Consider the following 18,592-nt stretch of genomic DNA (forward strand, 5'->3'; position numbering starts at 1 on the left):
TGCTTGGATTCGACCAGAGAAGCAAACAACAAAAATCACTTTTTAAGTGTTGAAGCCTTACTTACATATACATAAAGTACCTTCAATATTAAGGTTATTCAAAATCTATACTGCAGTTAAAAGTATCTGACCTGGAGTCTGTTGTTTCCTTCTCCGCCCTCTCGTGTTCTGCACTCATCTCTCGCATCAGGGTCAGCAGCTGCTCATTGCGCTCCTGCAGTTCCTCTATACCCCTGTAGGGGGAGCACATGTTCAAATTGGTTTAAGGTCTTAATATATATGATATGATAATATAATATTTCAAGTAAAGCAGGTACTGAAAACATGAGGCATGCAGTACACGTATGACAAACTGCAAATGCCTTTAAGTTCGTGGGGATTTAATTTCGCAGTAGGGAAAAAATGTTTGTGGTAGTTTAAAGTTTGCGGTTGAAACGATTGGATAGGTGGGCTGAAGAAAGAACAAGTATTATCATCATGGTGGTTTAAGTTTAACTTTAAACACTGCAAACCTCTTGGCCTCCTATCGGCTTTATTAAGTCCATGTGAAAGTAAATGAATTCTACAGTATCCTACCTGAAGGTTACCAACTTCTGCGAGATGACTTGAGAGGAAGTGGCTACGTCCATGGAGGAGGAAACTTCAGCATCTCCGGAGGCCACGTGCCCGCCGCGCGCCTCCTCCACCTCCTTCAGAAGGACGCGCACCTGTTGGCTGAGGTCCACCGTTCGTGTCGACAGGCGCTCATTCTCTCGCGTGAGCTGGGAGGTTCGACGCCGACTGTCGTCGACCTCTGATCTGAGTTGCTCGCATTCCTGATGCAAAATAATGAAAGAAAAAGTTAACAGTAATTTTGACTTAATGAACATTGTAGGCTCCTTGCCAGATTTGAATATACATACAGTCTACAAGAAGGTGTATTCCAAATCAACCGAGGAGGTTCCAGTCCTTTTTTGGCGTCCCCAAGCAAAAATCATAGAAAAGAACATCACTTATACTAGTTATAGTTATACAATATATGTACAATGTTCAAATTTGGCATATGAATTTTTGACAGCAGTGTATTCAGATTATTTCCGGTGATAGAGGTAGAAGCCTGTGAGATACCATAAAATGCAGGTACAGGACACCCGTACCAAACATAATCATGGCCCAGGAAGACAAAAAGTTATGTATCGAACACTACAGATTATAGAAAAGTTTATTGCAAGTTCTTGCCCGTAGGCTAATTGCAAGTACATGTATATGTAACACGGAGTGGACGGACAGACAATAATGAACAGTATAACAAATGTCTACTCTAGTCTTAACTACTGCCACTAAGTTCTAACTTATTGAGTTTGACTTCTTTTTCCGAGACTGTGGAAGACGAATGATCCCACTTTTTCTGTGATATGTGGGTTTTGTGATGTTAAGAGGAGAGTAGTTTTCTTTTCGTCTGAAAACGTGGAGAAATTAGGATGAAATATAGATTATACACCAAACTACCAACATAGTCCTGTGGTAGCAAATACTACAGATTTTCTTCCATCCATACCAGTGCAGTGGTGTCCAGTTTCTGGGACAGTTTGTTGATGGTCTGCAGTGATCGCTCATAGTCCTCCCGCTGTCTCTGCAACACTGGGGCCTTCTGTTCTATCTCCTACAGCACATACATGTACAAACAACAAAGCTTACCATTTTTCACTTTTCTTACAGTGTATAAATGTTCATACATTATTATGCATTTGGAAAACACATTCTTAAATAGAATCCTCCTTAGTCATGGTCACTATTGTTCTGAGATAAACTTGCTATATTGGGATTTCTTATAATACTCATTTCATATTTCATATGATTGTCGTCTTGTTCTAAGGATACATGTACGGTAGATGCTTGCATGTTTTTCATCATTTAAACCACAATGTAACTAACATGAAGTTACAATGGAACATTGCTGGTCCTAGAAATTCTCTCAACTAAATGGTTGGAGAACAAGGGAAAGAAAACTATTTCCCTTCTATCTCATACACCTTACTCTATAGCTCTGCCTCTACAAGGTACAAATTATACAATGCATCAACAAATGTACCATCCCATAGACCACACGCCCTTCCTACCTCCAGTATCTGGTCCAGGTACCCCTTCAGTCGAGCAGACTCCATCTTCTCTAGCTCTAGCTGATCAGTGGCCTTCACGTACTCATTGTAGATCTGAAGAAAGAAAGTATCAAACGCCTATTACACCTGAAGCTTACGAATGCAACAGTTTAAGTTGGTACAAAATTACATATAAAATGTTACCATATGAAACGGTGCTGCAGGCAATCAAGAAATGATGTCTAACCTATATGTACAATTAATACAAACCTCCACGTAAGGACCACATGGCCAATGTGATCACTTTTGGGTTGTCTCTTAGATAATTTTCCCATTAACACTAGCATTTAGAATCCTATCTATAATGACCACTTGTCCATAGGCATTAGACCATATTTTATTGGTCCCCTGATACATGCCTCCTTTTTAAATGACCAACAAACTACATGCCAACCATCTTCCTTTTGAGACAAGTTAACATACAGCACATGTATGAACGATAAATATGTTTCCAAAGAAAATCTGTAGGTTGTTACCTCTGTTAGAGTCATCCCAGAAGTCAGCATACTGCTGGTGGCAGCTGCTACAGGGAACGTGGAGCCCACCTCTGAGTCTGACATGGACACAGCACCTGGAACAGACAGTGTTAATGACTAAAAACAAAGACAACGTTGCTAAAAACTTGATGTTCGCCATTGCATGGGCTTAAACACCTGACGGTGGTGCAGCAAAAAGACCTTAGACTTACATATAACATTTATACTTTTTCATATCTCATGCATTGCAAAATAACAGCGAATGCTGTGACCTTGAAAGCACTAATTGAGTATCTTTATTCAGTTTGTATGTGCTTGTCTTTCTCAAAATGCATTTTGTTAAGAACATAACATAACAGAGCCTTAACTTCTAACCTTTCCCACAATCCCTTGCAGTACTGGAACTGTGTGATAGCTTCTTGTTAAACATATAAAATGATAAACAATAATTTTGTACCCACCTCTTTTTCTAGCTACCATCAGTAAGTCATTGGCATTCTTCAACTCTTCCTCCAAACTACTGATTTTCTCATCTGAAAGAAAATAAAGACAGTGAAAATGTGAACTTGTCTTTTTCTGTAATACTAGTGTAAAAAGAAAACAGTCATGGAAATCAGATGGATCTAAATCAACACCCACCTGATTCTGTTGCCCTTTTTCTGAGCTCATCTTCTGTCTTGGCAAGTTTTTCTTCTACCTCTTCTTGTGCTACAGAGCAAAAACAGCACAAACCAAAATTAGCGCAAGTAAAAGTGATGATGATGTTTGTCCATTGTTGTTGATGAAGACCTGGACTAAAAGTAGCCTGTACAATCCCTCGCTGTCAGGGACTGATTGGGCCTCCTCATTTCTAAGGGCTTGACGATTGGAAGGCTGCTAGGGGCTTCATTTAGTCAGGATGTTAGAAAGTAGAAAGCCTTACAGTTACAAAAAGCAGTGGGAGAACATAGACTTCATACTTGTTTCAATGCTTTCAAGAGATACACTGAATTGCATATTAAAAGGCCAAAGATATCAACTGAGGATGTAGGAGGTCTATAAAAGAGTATATGACTGTCCCCATAACTATTTGCAAGTCTATGCCAACAAGGTACTGATGCATTTAATGTATTTGAATGAAGTACAAATTTCCTGTGAGGGATACAGTACTCACTGGAAGTGGCCTGTTTAAGGAGCTTCTGTAGTTCCTGTACAGCTGTAGTCAGTTCAGAGGCCTTTGTCTCTGCCTCCTCTGCTGCAGACTGTAGGACACAGGAGCAATATAATATATATTTCTGTTGTCAATCTCTACCCTGACATGCAATGTACATGTACATGTGTATGTATAAGTAACATGTCTACCTCAGTCTATATGTTTCACAGAATGTAGGTGATATAGGTATGTGTACAATCTACATCTGTAATAGGCAACAATTCTACTAATGGTCTTTATCACATACTACATGTATTTTGCCTTAAATACGTAATAAATCATTGTCTGACTTGATCATTATTTCAAGACAACTAGATGACGACCTGACCTGGTAGAGGGAGGCCAGCTTCTTCTGGGAGTGGAGCTCATTTCTGAACTGTTCATCTGCGATGGACTGTGCATCACGGGACTGGGAAAACAAAAGGGCAGATGTTAACAAAAATACAAGACAAGAGATCAAAGATCCCACACCTAGTTTTTGTGAATTTCTGACCTTGTTTTATTCATTGTAAATTTCTTGCTAATTCTGTCTATACATTTTCCTGCCTTCCTGTAGGACTTTATTTAAGTTTAAACCCAGTTCGAACCAGTGACACTGCGAAAACCTCCTTTACCCTCCTACAGTGATATGAAGTTTCCATGAAAATTCAAGAATTTACAGTACATCTTATTAATGATGTTTTGTATGATGATCCCAGTATTCCCTAAGTGCATTATTCTTGTGGGTTCAAGACTACGTAATTCAGCCAATAAGGTATCATTGGCTGCAATGTTGTTTTAGGTTTCTAATGTGTCAATCTGTGAATAAACCATTTATATCTTACATCCTTGAGTTTCTGAATGAGAGTCTCGATCCTGCTGGTCTGCTCAGTGGTAGTTTTCTTCAGCCCCTCCACGGTGCCCAGGAGGTGACTGGCCTCCTCTGTCTTACTGTCCAGCTGGGTCTTCAGGCTCAGGATCTCTGTGGACTGCAACAGAGGTTTGCTGTTATTTTAAATAGCTTACAAAAATCCATATCACTATCAAAATCAACAAACCCACTTACGATACAAAACGTGGGTCTCTTCATTTTCCACTGCCTTCAAAAAAGAAGTCAAACCATAGTCAACCTCAGCTAACTTATAACTTTCACGGCAGACTAGATAACTATTTTTGATTCCCATGTATTTCCATGTACTTGTTTGTCTGCAATTAGCCTTTGGGCATGAACTTGCAATAAAGTTATTATTTATTTTTCCTTTCTTTGTACCTTTGTTTATTCACCAGAAGCTCAAATAATTTGGCCTGCAGGCCACATTTTATCGAGGTAATGAGGGAGGAGGTAGACTCTAAGGGTCAGACGTGATAAAACATTAACAATGATACAGATTGTACATGATCAAAATCCTAATAGATATATACATATGGAGTGGTACCCTTGCACATACATGTACATGGTATCACAAAAACACATAACTGGGTGAAAGTTGGCATATGGCCTGTGTCCATTCATTCTGGTTATGACTAAAATTAATGATCACTTGTCATGATTAAATATCACTGCCTGACAGTGTTTATACAGTGCAGGGTGCGAAATACCCGGTTGCGCACTTGCGCAGCGCAACAATATTTTGGTTGGCGCAACTTATCTCTTAACCCAGGTTGCGCGGTGCGCTACCTACATTTTGGGCCGGAGAAATCGATTTTGCAGCAAATTCTTGGACGAAGTAGAAAATAATTGGACCAAGGAAGCTCACACACCCGTGTGGTGTGCACACACACTCGCTCTCAGTCTCGTAAATTTTCAAACCAAACATATATATTGACCCCCAACTAAACAAGTTAATAAAGTTACCGATACTTTTTCACTCGTTTGCATCCATAGTCAACCTGTTTTATTATGCCTGAAACGCAAAATTCGTCGGAAAGAGAGCGCGGCCTTAGCGCTCGGATCTTGGCCGCCATGTTGAATTCATCGACTCTCGCTGGGTATCGCGTGATTGCGCGAGAGTTATGACGTATAATCTGCAGTACCAGCAACTACTGTTAGAGGGCAGTGTTTGAGTTGCTGTGTATTTCTATGGGCGAAATGTTGCTAGTGCTTTTTTGGGGGCAAAATTAAAAATTGCAGAAGTGGAGATGGAGCCACTGTGCTAATAATAAGCTGGGATTTAAAAATTCTTTACTTTGCAACAATGATTAGAGAATAAACAGAGTTGTTAAAATGTTGTGACAGTGAGATAAAAACTGGACAATGACATAGACTATTGTATTTATCTTATGATTATCATACATGTATATCATTAATAACTCACCTGTGAATTTTTCAATTAATAATATAGGTAATTTTATTCCGGGGGTACTTTTATTAGATTTTGAAAATATGCCCAGTAGCAACTTTTATGTGAAAGATGTAATGAGAATAATGTACACTCAGGTACAAGTCCTACTGCAGTGTAACTATTGCAGTGTAACTCTTCCTACTGAGCAGAAAAAGCAAAAAGTCTATGGGTGTTGAAAAAGGATTTGTTTGTACTAAAAAAATAGCCGTGTTACACATGAATTGTATAAGTTTGTTTGTTGTGGGTTGTGGTGTTTTATTTACATTTTATATCATTGAATTTTATTTTGAAACAAAAACATTTAAGCACCAGTTATATTGTTAAAGGCTATGAAATACTATGTACTTACAAAATATAATTTCAAGAAATCAGTGAATTTTAGGTGGGGCAACCTGAAATTCTGACGGGCAACCTAGCTTTCTACCTAGGTTGCACACTGTGCAACCTGGCTCAAAAAAGTATTTCGCACCCTGCAGTGTATCAATCATTAGACCAGAAAAAGTCATAGATCATAGATAATGTACCTTTTCCTTCCTGAGGTTTAAAATCTCCTGTGTTTTCTTCTCCAGTTCAGCGTTCAGCCACTGGTTCTGGTTCGTCAGCAGTTCCTTCTCCTGCTCAAGACGTTTCTCCTTGTACTGGAATTCAGATATGAAAAACATGTCAACAGGCTGATGAAATTGTGTAAAAAAGCATAAAACAGCTAAACAGTTACATGCAGTGCAATGAGGGTTCTCTACGGCTCATGTTTTTAGCAAAACACACCAGGACATTCGTACTCTTTTTGTTTAAGTGTATTGAGTTCTTTAATCAACGTTCGAAGGTTAAATGCACACCGGCTAAGGAGTGAAGCATTGCAAAATGACAGCGAATGCTTTGACCTTTGAAACATTAAGTATTTTTAGTCAGCTTATTTTTGCTTGTCTTTTTTAAATCCACTTAGTTGATTATATAGTCGACCTTAACCTCTGATCTTTCCCACAATCCCTTGCTTATTGTTAAACATGATTGAATGCTGATTAACAACATTTTTGATCACATGGACATGAATATGTATAATAATGATGTGAAACAAGTAGTGGGGTTGATACAATATAATAAAACTGTAGTACATGCCATTATCACTTTAAAAAATAATTGGTTTATTCCACTGACCTTGATGGTGAGCTCCTGGCTCTCGATCTGGTCCAGTTTGACCTTGGCCTCCAGCTGGGTGGAGTTGGCTTCCCTCAGCTGCTCCGACATGGACTTCCACTCATCTGTGGAGTTTGGATGGAGGAAGCTCAGTATACATTATGTATCTAAGTGCATGTAAGTGTATGTACATATCAGCAGAAAGCATGGCACTCACACAAATTCCTTACATGTGTAGTGACGTGTGCAATCACTCTCTGAAATTGAAAGTTTCACTTTTACTTTCACTTTCTGTTGTAACTTATACCAGCGTATTTAGACACAGATTGAAGCATATCTTCTGAGACACATGTATTTATAAAACCATTGCTGCAAGCAAATGTGACAATTTTACCGTTAAGTCTGTCGATTTCTGAACTCTTTTTCTCCACCATCCGGTGCATCTCCTGCTTCTCCTCCTCCAGAGACTTGATGGTGCGCTCAAGCTGGTTCTGTGCAAAGAAATTTTTTTCCAAAATATGACTCTACATTGCCTTCCTTTTAAAAATCAACCCTTCAAATAACCCAATGACATAAGTGAGTGAAACAGGAGAAATGCTTGAAAAATCTTCCTGTGGATTATAATATTACCCCAAAAAATCTATTCATAAGAAGTCAACATTGTCTTCAATTCTATATTCAAAGTGCTATAATCCGATCACATAAGGACTAGAGATATTTTGAAAAAAAAACTGACTTCTTACTTATCAACTATGTACATGTCCAGACCTGTACCTGTCCCGGTAATCTGTACCAGTACCTGTACCCGATGTTATGTTTAGGTATGCAGCACTATGTACATACATGTATATCTAATTGTGCTTGTATTTCTGACACAATGATCATGAGTTGAGAGGGAATCTTCTCCATGCAGTTGTACATAACATAACAATATGACTGTAGATAAAACAATTTGAACCCTTACTTGTTTGGTTTCATGTTCACCAGCAGAATCTTTGAATTGTTTCAGCTGCTTCTCCACTTCGTTATGCTTCTCCTCTGTATGGAAGGGAGGGAAGAAGTGAGTCTTTAAATCTAAGGTTTGATAGGGATAAAACTAACATCGTAAACACCACACGGCCTACTTCAAGTTCAATTCATGTCCACATCGTGATACTTAAAACATTTACAAGTCACAGTGGAACATCCCATCAACAGGTCTTTACCTGTTACCCATCACAGATTCCTCATAGTCATAAAGCATATGTGCATTTTAAAAGAGTAAGAGGACAATACTGTAAATATGTACGTGTGTGTGTGTTTGTAAACTTTGTATGTATGTGTATGTATATGTGTATGTGTATGTGTATGTATATGTGTATGTGTATGTGTATGTATGTGTGTATGTGTATGTGTATCAGAGACTTGAATACAAACCCAGGTCATGTAACTGCTGCTGAACATCCAGTGATGTGGACACCTCTGTCTCAAGAAGCTGGGTTTTCTCCTCTGGAAAGCAGATTGCAGTGGATCATTAACGTGTACTAGTAGTCATAACTATAATGTGACAAAACTATTATATGACAGTTGAGTTTGCACACTTTGGCAAAAGTTTAATGCACCAAGTTTTAAATTTTGTAGTGATTGTCATTCATTTACAATCAGCAAGTCATTAAACTAAATTTCAGCCCATGTTAATTTGAACAATAGAGGCAGTGACACAATAATTTTCCTTTGTACAGCTTAGGAATCATACTATTAAACACCGCTTGATGTCTCAAGACAGAAAGGTCTATTTCGATCGATAAGAGAAAGTTGTTTTAACAGATTTTTGACTAAAATAACGCGGTCCGTGTATTCACCGAAATACGGGAAATACGCGAAATACACGAAATACACGTCCGAAATACACGAAATACACATGAAGATGGCTGAAATCCACCGAAATACAGTATGATTTGATGTGTTAACATCACAGGTTGCTATATGCCGTCTTAAAATAATATATTTATAGCCCTGGCGACAAGAAAATGACAGAAAATACTTCGCGATCCCGGCCACGTCCGGTCGCCGCCATCTTTCTTACCATACACCATGATGTTTGTTTTTCAGTGGTGTCTTCTTATGTGTCATTTACACAAAAAGGGTGGTAAAATGTACCGACATACAGTATGATTTGATGAGCAAACATCACAGGTTGCTTTATTTCGGCATAAAATAATATATTTATGGTCCTGGTGACAAGAAAAGGACAGAAAATACTTTGCGACCCCGGCCGGCCGCCGCGTCATCTTTCTTACCATACGCCATGATGTTTGTTGGGTATCAGGACAACTCGGCCCCTAGGCCGGGACAACTCGGCACCTTACTTACTGAGCATGTAATATGTGTATGTTTGGAGAAGATTGGTAATGATATCTATCTAGAAGCCTCACTACTATAATTTTAACTTCTTTTTTTTTTTTGCTCGGCAGGAATTCTATATAGCGCCGGCGTACTTTGGGGTGCGCCAGCGGGGTCAATCGCCATGTCGCCCGCCGAGTCCGCCCGAGTTGCCCCGCTAGTCTAAAGCGATACTAAAGACTACTGGCTTACATTACAATATGAAACTACACGACATTAAACTACAAGCATATAATAAACTACTTGGTCTTTGTGAACATGATTTATCTCTAAATAAAGCTCGGTCACAAATCTCATGTTTGCCGACAAACAGCCGTGAACCAACAACACAACCGACACTCGCGGTCCGATTCGTAGGCAAACAAAAAATCCAATACAGCGGTGTCCAACGTTCGTTCATGACTAAACAATCGTCAGAAACTTTCCCTGTATGTGATTTCCTGCTAACTACTGCCCATATGCCATTGTAGAAGCGATAATGTGCAACGGATTGCGCTAACTTTCTCTTCGGGTAGCGTTCATGTAGGAACAAATATGGCGGATCAAGCTATACCATCATCCTTTGCGCGACAGGAAATACTGTAACCAGTTATGCCAAGGAGGTTATATCAATACCAGCGAACTACACTTTTGTCATATTATTTGAATGAGAAACGTATGAAATTTAGCCCTGGAAATTTGGTACATCTCCAGCTATATACTAGTACAGTAGTTGACAGCGAACTACACTTTCACGGTCATTCTATTTGAATGCCAAACGTATGAAAATTGGTGACGTCGCATCTCTTATTAAACCAGTGATCTCCAGCTATATGGTTGACAGCGAACTAACACTTTTTATCATACTATTCGAATGCCAAATGTATGAAATTTGGCCCGACCAAGGAGGTTTTATATCTATATAAAACCTCCTTGGCCCGACGCATGGAATTTCGTACGTCGCATCTCTTAACCAGTGATCTCCAGCTATATACTAGTTGACAGCGAACTACACTTATATCATACTATTCGAATGCCAAACGTATGAAATTTGGCCCGACGTACGAAATTCGGTTCGTCGCATCTCTTATTAAACCAGTGATCTCCAGCTATACGGTTGACAGCGAACTACACTTCTGTCATACTATTTGAATGCCAAACGTATGAAATTTGGCCCGACGTATGAACTTGGTACGTCCAAACCTCCTTGGTACGTCGCATCTCTTAACGTATGAAAGTGTGCAAGCCATACAAATGCAACGTGATTTTCAAGCCGATTAACACCTTGACACCTTTTCATAGCGCGTCAGCAATCAAGGTGATTTTCTGTACTTTAGCAGGAAATCAATTTATCACTTTGCCTTTTATTGCATGGTGTCACCTTTTTTGCCATGTAAAGACCGATTTGTAAATAATTGTTGCCATTTTTCGTGATATAATTTTTTAATGGATTGTGCCATTTCTGAAATAACTTTGTGACTAGGTTTCTTTACCTTTAACAAGAAATGTAAAGACCCGATTTGTAAATAGTTGGTGCCATTTTTCGTAATATAATTTTTTTAATGGATTGTGCCATTTCTGAAATAACTTTGACTAGGTTTCTTTACCTTCAACAAGAAATATAAAGACCCGATTTGTAAGTAACTTGCGTACTTTCCATGAATGCTGTTGCCATTTTACGTAATATAGATTTGTGACTTATTTTGCTTTTGCTCTTGGTCTAAATGTCTTTCTTAACATTTTGCATTGTAAATACATTTGTTGATGTTTGCTTATGTACGTTTGCTGTGACTGGACTTCTGTTAGTAACGGTTAGTACGGTATTAACTTAAGTAGGCGAAACAAATGTCTTCGTTCAAAACTTCAAACAAAACAAAACGCGTCAGAACCTGAGGTGTTAGAAAAGAACGAAAGTTGACAATAAGTTAAATATCGAATATATAAAGTTGACAATAAGTTTAATAACAAAAAAAACAGAAACACTTGATAACCCAACAACGCATATTTCAACGTGAACGCATTTGGAACAAAGATTATATTAAGTAGGCCTAATGGTCCTTTCTTCCAGTCTCACGGTAAATTTACCTGGAAAAAAAACGTGTAGAAATGTAAGAAAGTGGCAGAGCTAGGAAGTGGCGAAATTGATGATAACAAGGGAGATTATAGGGAGATAACAGCCTATGACTTATTCAGACGAAAGGAAAACATAACAAACCCCACACATTATTTCTTTGAAATATTAGCCAAAGTTTGCTGAATCTGCCAACTCACTTGCATGGCGAAGCCGTTCCTCGAACACTACTTTGGAAGTGGATGCTGTGACGCCATCCTTGCCAAAGATGGCAGTCACAAACGGTTTTCTTTGAACATCGCTCATTCCCACTTTTTTTTTGTAAGTGGGCGGCAAAATTCTTTCGAATATGCCGATGGCAATACAACTGGTGGCATCCTGGCCACGCTCTGGCAATCGCCAATCTCAAAGCCCTCTCATTGTCACTCCCAACCACGGGAAGTGATGGTGGCTGATCTACCCTGGGTTCCAGTAGAGTAGAGTAGACTGTTTATCGGGCCTTTTAGCCGGTTCCCTTTAGCCGGTTCCTTCGGCGGCACATAGCCTCCAGCCCGCAGAACCCTAATTATGCTCGGGTCACATTTCCTAACCGGGGCCCGGCCGGGCTGTTTGCGGAAACGAAAAATCAAAGTGTGTGTCAAAAAATTTGCAAAAGCTATGCTTTTAAATAATTTTGGGTACATTTTGTGTTTTTGTTCTCTTGAATATCATACTTTCCGTTCCCAAAGACTGCCCGGCCGGGCCCCGGATTGGAAATGTGACCCTAGCATTAGCGCACTGGGGGACTTCTAAGACCTGGCGGGCTGACTGTCCTTGGGCAGCCGAAGAAAATCGCTAGCGACCCGGTACTAGTCTGGCGCCCAGGGTAGCCTTCTTCTTGTCGCCAGGACCAAAAATAGATTATTTCATGCCGAAATACAGCAACCTGTGATGTTTGCTCATCAAATCATACTGTATGTCGGTACATTTTACAAGCATGTTCGTGTAAATGACTCGGATACCACTAACAACAAACATCATGGCGTATGGTAAGAAAGATGACGCGGCGGCCGGCCGGGGTCGCGAAGTATTTTCTGTCCTTTTCTTGTCACCAGGACCATAAATATATTATTTTATGCCGAAATAAAGCAACCTGTGATGTTTGTTCATCAAATCATACTGTATGTCGGTACATTTTACAAGCATGTTCGTGTAAATGACTCGGATACCACTAACAACAAACATCATGGCGTATGGTAAGAAAGATGACGCGGCGGCCGGCCGGGGTCGCAAAGTATTTTCTGTCCTTTTCTTGTCACCAGGACCATAAATATATTATTTTATGCCGAAATAAAGCAACCTGTGGTGTTTACTCATCAAATCATACTGTGTGTCGGTACATTTCACCACCCTTTTTGTGTAAATGACACATAAGAAGACACCACTGAAAAACAAACATCATGGTGTATGGTAAGAAAGATGGCGGCGACCGGACGTGGCCGGGATCGCGAAGTATTTTCTGTCATTTTCTTGTCGCCAGGGCTATAAATATATTATTTTAAGACGGCATATAGCAACCTGTGATGTTAACTCATCAAATCATACTGTATTTCGGTAGATTTCAGCCATCTTCATGTGTATTTCGTGTATTTTGGACGTGTATTTCGTGTATTTCGCGTATTTCCCTTATTTCGGTGAATACACGGACCCAAAATAACGTAACTTGCTTTCGCTTTCTGCGGTTGACTGGTTGTCCTTTTCCTCAACATCTACTTCTACTTTATCAAAAACTTTGCGAAAAAGTTTGACGTATTTTGATCAGTAAGATATATAAGTAGCTACTCAAGATAATCAAGTTTAAGTTTGTAGTCTCCTAATGAGTAAATAAACCAGCAAATGGACAAACGTCGTTCAACTTTGCGCGGGAGCAACAAAGTGGTGGGGAGGGGGGCACATAAGAAAACGCCATAAAACTCACCCAAACTACTCTTGATTTGCTGGCACTCGGCCTGCATGCTGTCCATACTAACGTCATAATTCTTCAAATGTCCTTCTAGCTTCTCGACAACGGCCTGGGGAAGCGCAGAGAGCTCGGTTTCGTCCAACACGCGCTGCAAACACCCGGGCGTCGCCATGTTGGAAGCGAGTTCCCAGTGTCGTCACGAAATATCCTGGGTACGAGATTAGCGGAAGGCGCTTTGACGCTTTCTAGTCAGACGAGCCCACTCTAGAAAGGGCAAACTTTTAAGATATTGATACAAAACTTAGAAATTGAAGCACCATTGATTGGTTTAAGTGAATAAGTTTTTAGCGATAAGCTCAAGTTTTTAATTTGGTTAACGTTAATTTTTGTTAGTTTTTTTGCTATTGGGGCATTCAGCGTTGGTAATGTTACATAAATCCCCGCTCATGAGTCGACTCGTCCACTTTAGAAAGCTCGCGGAGACAAACCCGACATGCCCGAGGTAATCTCCAGCTGACTGCCCACCTATCCCGGCCTACTTCCTGAACTTTGCACCGTATTTACCAGCAGCTTAGGTACACACACCAGCCAGACATGCTCTCCAGGACGGCCAGGGCGATGGTAGGTGTTTTTTGAGCTCGCCATTTCGGCACAATCTGGATAACTTTCCCGTCCCATTGCATTGCACATTGAATCCGGTACTTGCATTCCCAAATGAGGGCACACCAAGGACAGCTAGTTGAGTAACGTTACACCGTAGCTTATGTAAGTTATGACAATTTAGCATTGATCAAAATCTTCTTTAGGACGCTATGAAAGATTTTTTTAGGGGGAGGGCGTGCATATCCGGGTTGAGAAGGTTGCAAATTTAGGTGGGCGTTTTCCATAAAATTCCAATTGTGTGCATGGACTATGGCCCAGACATTTATCATAACGTTAACGTTACACATTTCTGCCAGTCATAAGGCACTTCTTACGAAGAAGCCCTGCTGTAAGATGCCTTTTTAGTCGAAATATTACGTGACAAATTATAGCATGTTTATGTTTGTTGTAGGTACCGGTGCCTCTGCTGATTAAATTACAAATAGCTTGTCCTTGGGGAATTTGTGTGCCTTTTTGCAAATGGAGTGGACTCAAATTTGCTCATTAACGTAGATAAGTTAACGCTTTAATACTACACTTATCATTCATTCGCTTAACGGGTCAAAAGTTGGTTTCAAACCTGGTAGATCTGACAGTGTCCTTTAGGACAATGACCTCATGACCCTTGCTGGGTCTGTATACTAGTAAATTATCCCCATTGTCTTTTATTAGTTTTAAGGTGTAGGTTATCAATAGAATTGATTCCTTAATATAGAAGAAATAGAACACCAGCTATCATGTTTTATGTCCTTTGACTCTATCAAAGACAGGTACCGTAAATTGTAAAATAAATGCAGTGATTTTATGTTTTGGCTTTTGCTCATCATGAACTGTTACAAGGGCCAAACAAATGCAGTTACTAGTAACTGTTTAATGGATCATCTTCCTATCTGCAACCTCTACCTGGTAAGTATTCAGACATTGTTTCTATAAGGCTCTTGCCCAGATATTGAAAATTCTTTAAAATTACAGAAAATCTAACATATAACCTGCTAGCTTTTAAAAAAAGGATACTAGAATTGAAAAGTATATTTTCATCATCTTCGTCACTGCATATCAGTACTAGTAACTTCATGTTCTTCTGCCTGTAACTCTGTATTGCCTCTTGTCTAAGTGTCAGCACTCACATGTTACTGTAAATGCATTTAAGTTTGCTTGTTTTTTTATTTTGCGGTAGGGAGAAAATTGAGTGTTTGCGGTGGTTTAAATTTCACGTTTGAAACAATAGTAGCGCTAGTCATAGGTGGGCAAAAAGCTTTGCGGTGGTTTTAAGTTCGCACTGAAAGTTCACAGCGAAAACCGCGAACATTAAACCACCGCAAACATTTCTGCATTTACAGTATCATATTTGTCATGATAAGTCCATTGGCACAATTTGGTACATTGTACTAGACTGGGATTTGATAGATGGCTGCTCGAAGAAGGATCCTGGGAGACAGGCATGCCGCAGCAATATTTAAGAAAATAAAAATAACCATCTGATTTGTTAGGTATATTGCTCTTTTTTCGTAATCTGGCATCATTTTCCCACAATATGTTACTGTTTTACCGCAAACATTATTGCATATTAGTTATGACATTTGTATACTTGTACTTCGGACCCTAGTTTTCATAACCTCCTCCTCCCACCATGCTAGCTACTTCAGGCTGTTAATAGATTGACATAATCACCTCCTGAACAAGTAACCTACATAGGTGGGAAGCAGTACTGTTTGGTCCTGGATCAATAATCAACCACAGACTAGCGCCACGTGTGCAGAAGCCTGTCATATCCTGTTTGCATATTTAAGTCCTGTAGACTTGCTGAGTTGTTACTGCTCGGAGTTCCAGCTTCGGCTTGATATGGTGAGTCGTAACTACAAATAAACTCTAACATACATACTACAGTGTCTTAAAGACTTGCAACATTTTGTAGTTCAACAGTTGTTGCTGAAGACTGTGCGATTATAATGGCAGTACTGGGCAATATCATGAATAGGCAGCTACTAGTAACTGTGTACATGTATAACAAGAGTTCTACGACCTCATACCTTCGCGAAATGATTTTGACCTTTATGACTGACGTATTAGGAGTGTTTTTCATCAATCAAAAATCATACCAGTTGATCCTCCTCACCCAAATAACATAAGTTGTCCAAACCTCCTTGTTATGATTATGAGCTTAACAAAGAAGGTTATGCTAACATTTTTCATCAATAATGCAAATAAGCTCCTTATTAGCATAATTTGATTCAATGGTGTTCACATTCACACAACTTCTAAATGCAACAAGTATGAAATTGCCGTTATTTACTAGTATGGAATGATAGTAGTTTCTCATGAATTATGCAAATTAGGCCTACATTTGCATAATTTCTATCTATTGACATTCCTCTCTTCCTCAGTTACAAATGTCACATATTTGAATAGTCATATCATGGAACACAGCAGGTTTTTAAAATTGCCTCATTAATTATAATCTGATTTGCATAATTATCATCCAATCATACAAAGCATCACATAAGCTATCTACATACCAAAAATCATGACCATCCATCAAGCCCATCTCGAGTTATATTATTTTCTCATTGATTATGTAAATGAGGTTCTCATTTGCATAGCTGATATCTATTAATATTTCTCTCTTCCTCAGTTACATATGTCACATGTTTGCGAGTCCTATCATGGAAATTGATGAATGTATAAACTTTCCTCATTAATTATGCAAATTAGTTACTGATTTGCATAATAAGTATCCAATCATGTACATCATCGCTCAAGCTATGTACATGCAAAAAATCATGACCTTCCATCAAGCCCTTCTTGAGTTATTCCCTTTCAAAGTCTGAAGCAAAACCTACCCCTGCAGTTCCAAAAAAGTTGCTAGGGGGCCCAAGCCTATACCACTTACTCTCTGCCCAACGAGCTATCTACCACTTAAAAATCAGTTCCATAGCATGTCCACAACACGAGATATCATAACATGAAGTTCCGCTGCAGTACCGTAACAAGCCGATAGGGGGCCCAAAATCTAATCATTTTCAGGTTTCATCGAGACCTACCAACATACCAAATACCAAGACAATCCTTCCAAGAATTCTCGACTTATCGTGTTCACTAACAGACACACAGACATGCTCGGTATTCCCATGCTGTGGCACTGCATTAATGACTGTTCTTACTCATATAAGGCCGTGTATATCCAACTTTGGTCAAAATTTGTATGTTTCAGTCTTTTAATTGGTGTAAGGAGATATCTTTGTGGTTTGGTTTCACATGCTCCGAGTGGACTCTTCCAGGCTGGGAGTAGGTCAAAGTTGACGATTGTTTTCGTCTGTCAGCTGTTACGAGAGAACGAGCTGGTCAACTGTCTATTTTCTTTGCATGATTCTAAAGTAGACAGATGTGGCTTTCTGGTGCATAAGAATTTTTGGGGCTTGCAATTAAGGTGAATCCTTTTCTGAGCCCTTGTTTTAGTGCTTTAAAGCATTACTGCATGGGCAAGCCTATCTCTTGTATCTGCCCTACAGCTGGCTGATAGCCAATTTGTCCCTGGCAGCTGCAGTACATGTAACTGACAGTTTCCTGCCTGCCTCATGACCCCTCATGACCCCTCATGACCAACTTTGCCCCCAATCTACCCGTATCAATATCCCCGTCGCAACCAGAACGCATAGTAAAGCATACAATTGAACACATTTTTACACTTTTCTCGTTAATTATGCAAAACACTTCGCCCAAAATCTAATCATCTTGAGATTTGCCACATACACACCGACACACCAACTACGACAACAAACCATCCAGGCGTTCTCGACTTATTCTGTTCACTAACAGACACACAGACAAGCACCGTCGCATAACCTTCTCGACGAAACCATTCGTCGCGAAGGTAATTATATAGTTTAAATATCAGACTACCTCAGTTCAAACTATATACTGTGTACATCAGGCTTTCATTCAAATTCAAGCCCATCTTTCCAGTACTAGTTCTAGTACTAGTACTGCGTGTACATGTATGCTAAGATTTTTACATAAATCAAGATTAGTGATATACATGTACTGTTTGGGGAGTATGGCCTCTGACCTCATGGTTATTGTGTGTTAAGTTGCTAATAATATGTTGATTGTTTTCGTATGGTAGAAGGGGGCCTGCATGGGGTCCTGACATCGCCTTATAATATGCTAAATTTAGGAGGCCCACCTGTATTTAACAATGCTAAACTCAGCATAGGAACACAGGTGTAAAAAAAATGCAAGGTAGCATTTCCTTTGGCCCCTGCCTTCAAAGTGTGTATATGTGAACACTTTCAGCTGAATTTGAGTAACAACTGAA

General features: G+C 39.5%; 1 protein-coding gene across 1 annotated transcript in view; it reads right to left on the reverse strand.

Annotated features, from left to right (window-relative positions):
• LOC136427005 (nucleoprotein TPR-like) overlaps positions 1-13,853 on the reverse strand; it is a 43,535-nt gene extending 29,682 nt beyond the window's left edge. The window contains exons 1-16 of the mRNA XM_066415724.1: positions 13,651-13,853; positions 8,678-8,749; positions 8,226-8,299; positions 7,656-7,752; positions 7,283-7,386; positions 6,652-6,765; positions 4,631-4,774; positions 4,135-4,215; positions 3,768-3,855; positions 3,254-3,322; positions 3,076-3,147; positions 2,615-2,709; positions 2,100-2,192; positions 1,538-1,642; positions 577-815; positions 132-233 (exon numbers count right to left, since the gene is read on the reverse strand). Of these exons, the coding sequence (XP_066271821.1) occupies positions 132-233; positions 577-815; positions 1,538-1,642; positions 2,100-2,192; positions 2,615-2,709; positions 3,076-3,147; positions 3,254-3,322; positions 3,768-3,855; positions 4,135-4,215; positions 4,631-4,774; positions 6,652-6,765; positions 7,283-7,386; positions 7,656-7,752; positions 8,226-8,299; positions 8,678-8,749; positions 13,651-13,807 (1,706 nt within the window). The 5' untranslated portion in view covers positions 13,808-13,853. The remainder of the gene's footprint in view (positions 1-131; positions 234-576; positions 816-1,537; positions 1,643-2,099; positions 2,193-2,614; positions 2,710-3,075; positions 3,148-3,253; positions 3,323-3,767; positions 3,856-4,134; positions 4,216-4,630; positions 4,775-6,651; positions 6,766-7,282; positions 7,387-7,655; positions 7,753-8,225; positions 8,300-8,677; positions 8,750-13,650) is intronic.
• Between the last annotated feature and the right edge of the window lie 4,739 nt (positions 13,854-18,592).

Source organism: Branchiostoma lanceolatum, chromosome 2, assembly GCF_035083965.1.
Source record: "Branchiostoma lanceolatum isolate klBraLanc5 chromosome 2, klBraLanc5.hap2, whole genome shotgun sequence".
Classification (NCBI taxonomy): domain Eukaryota; kingdom Metazoa; phylum Chordata; class Leptocardii; order Amphioxiformes; family Branchiostomatidae; genus Branchiostoma; species Branchiostoma lanceolatum.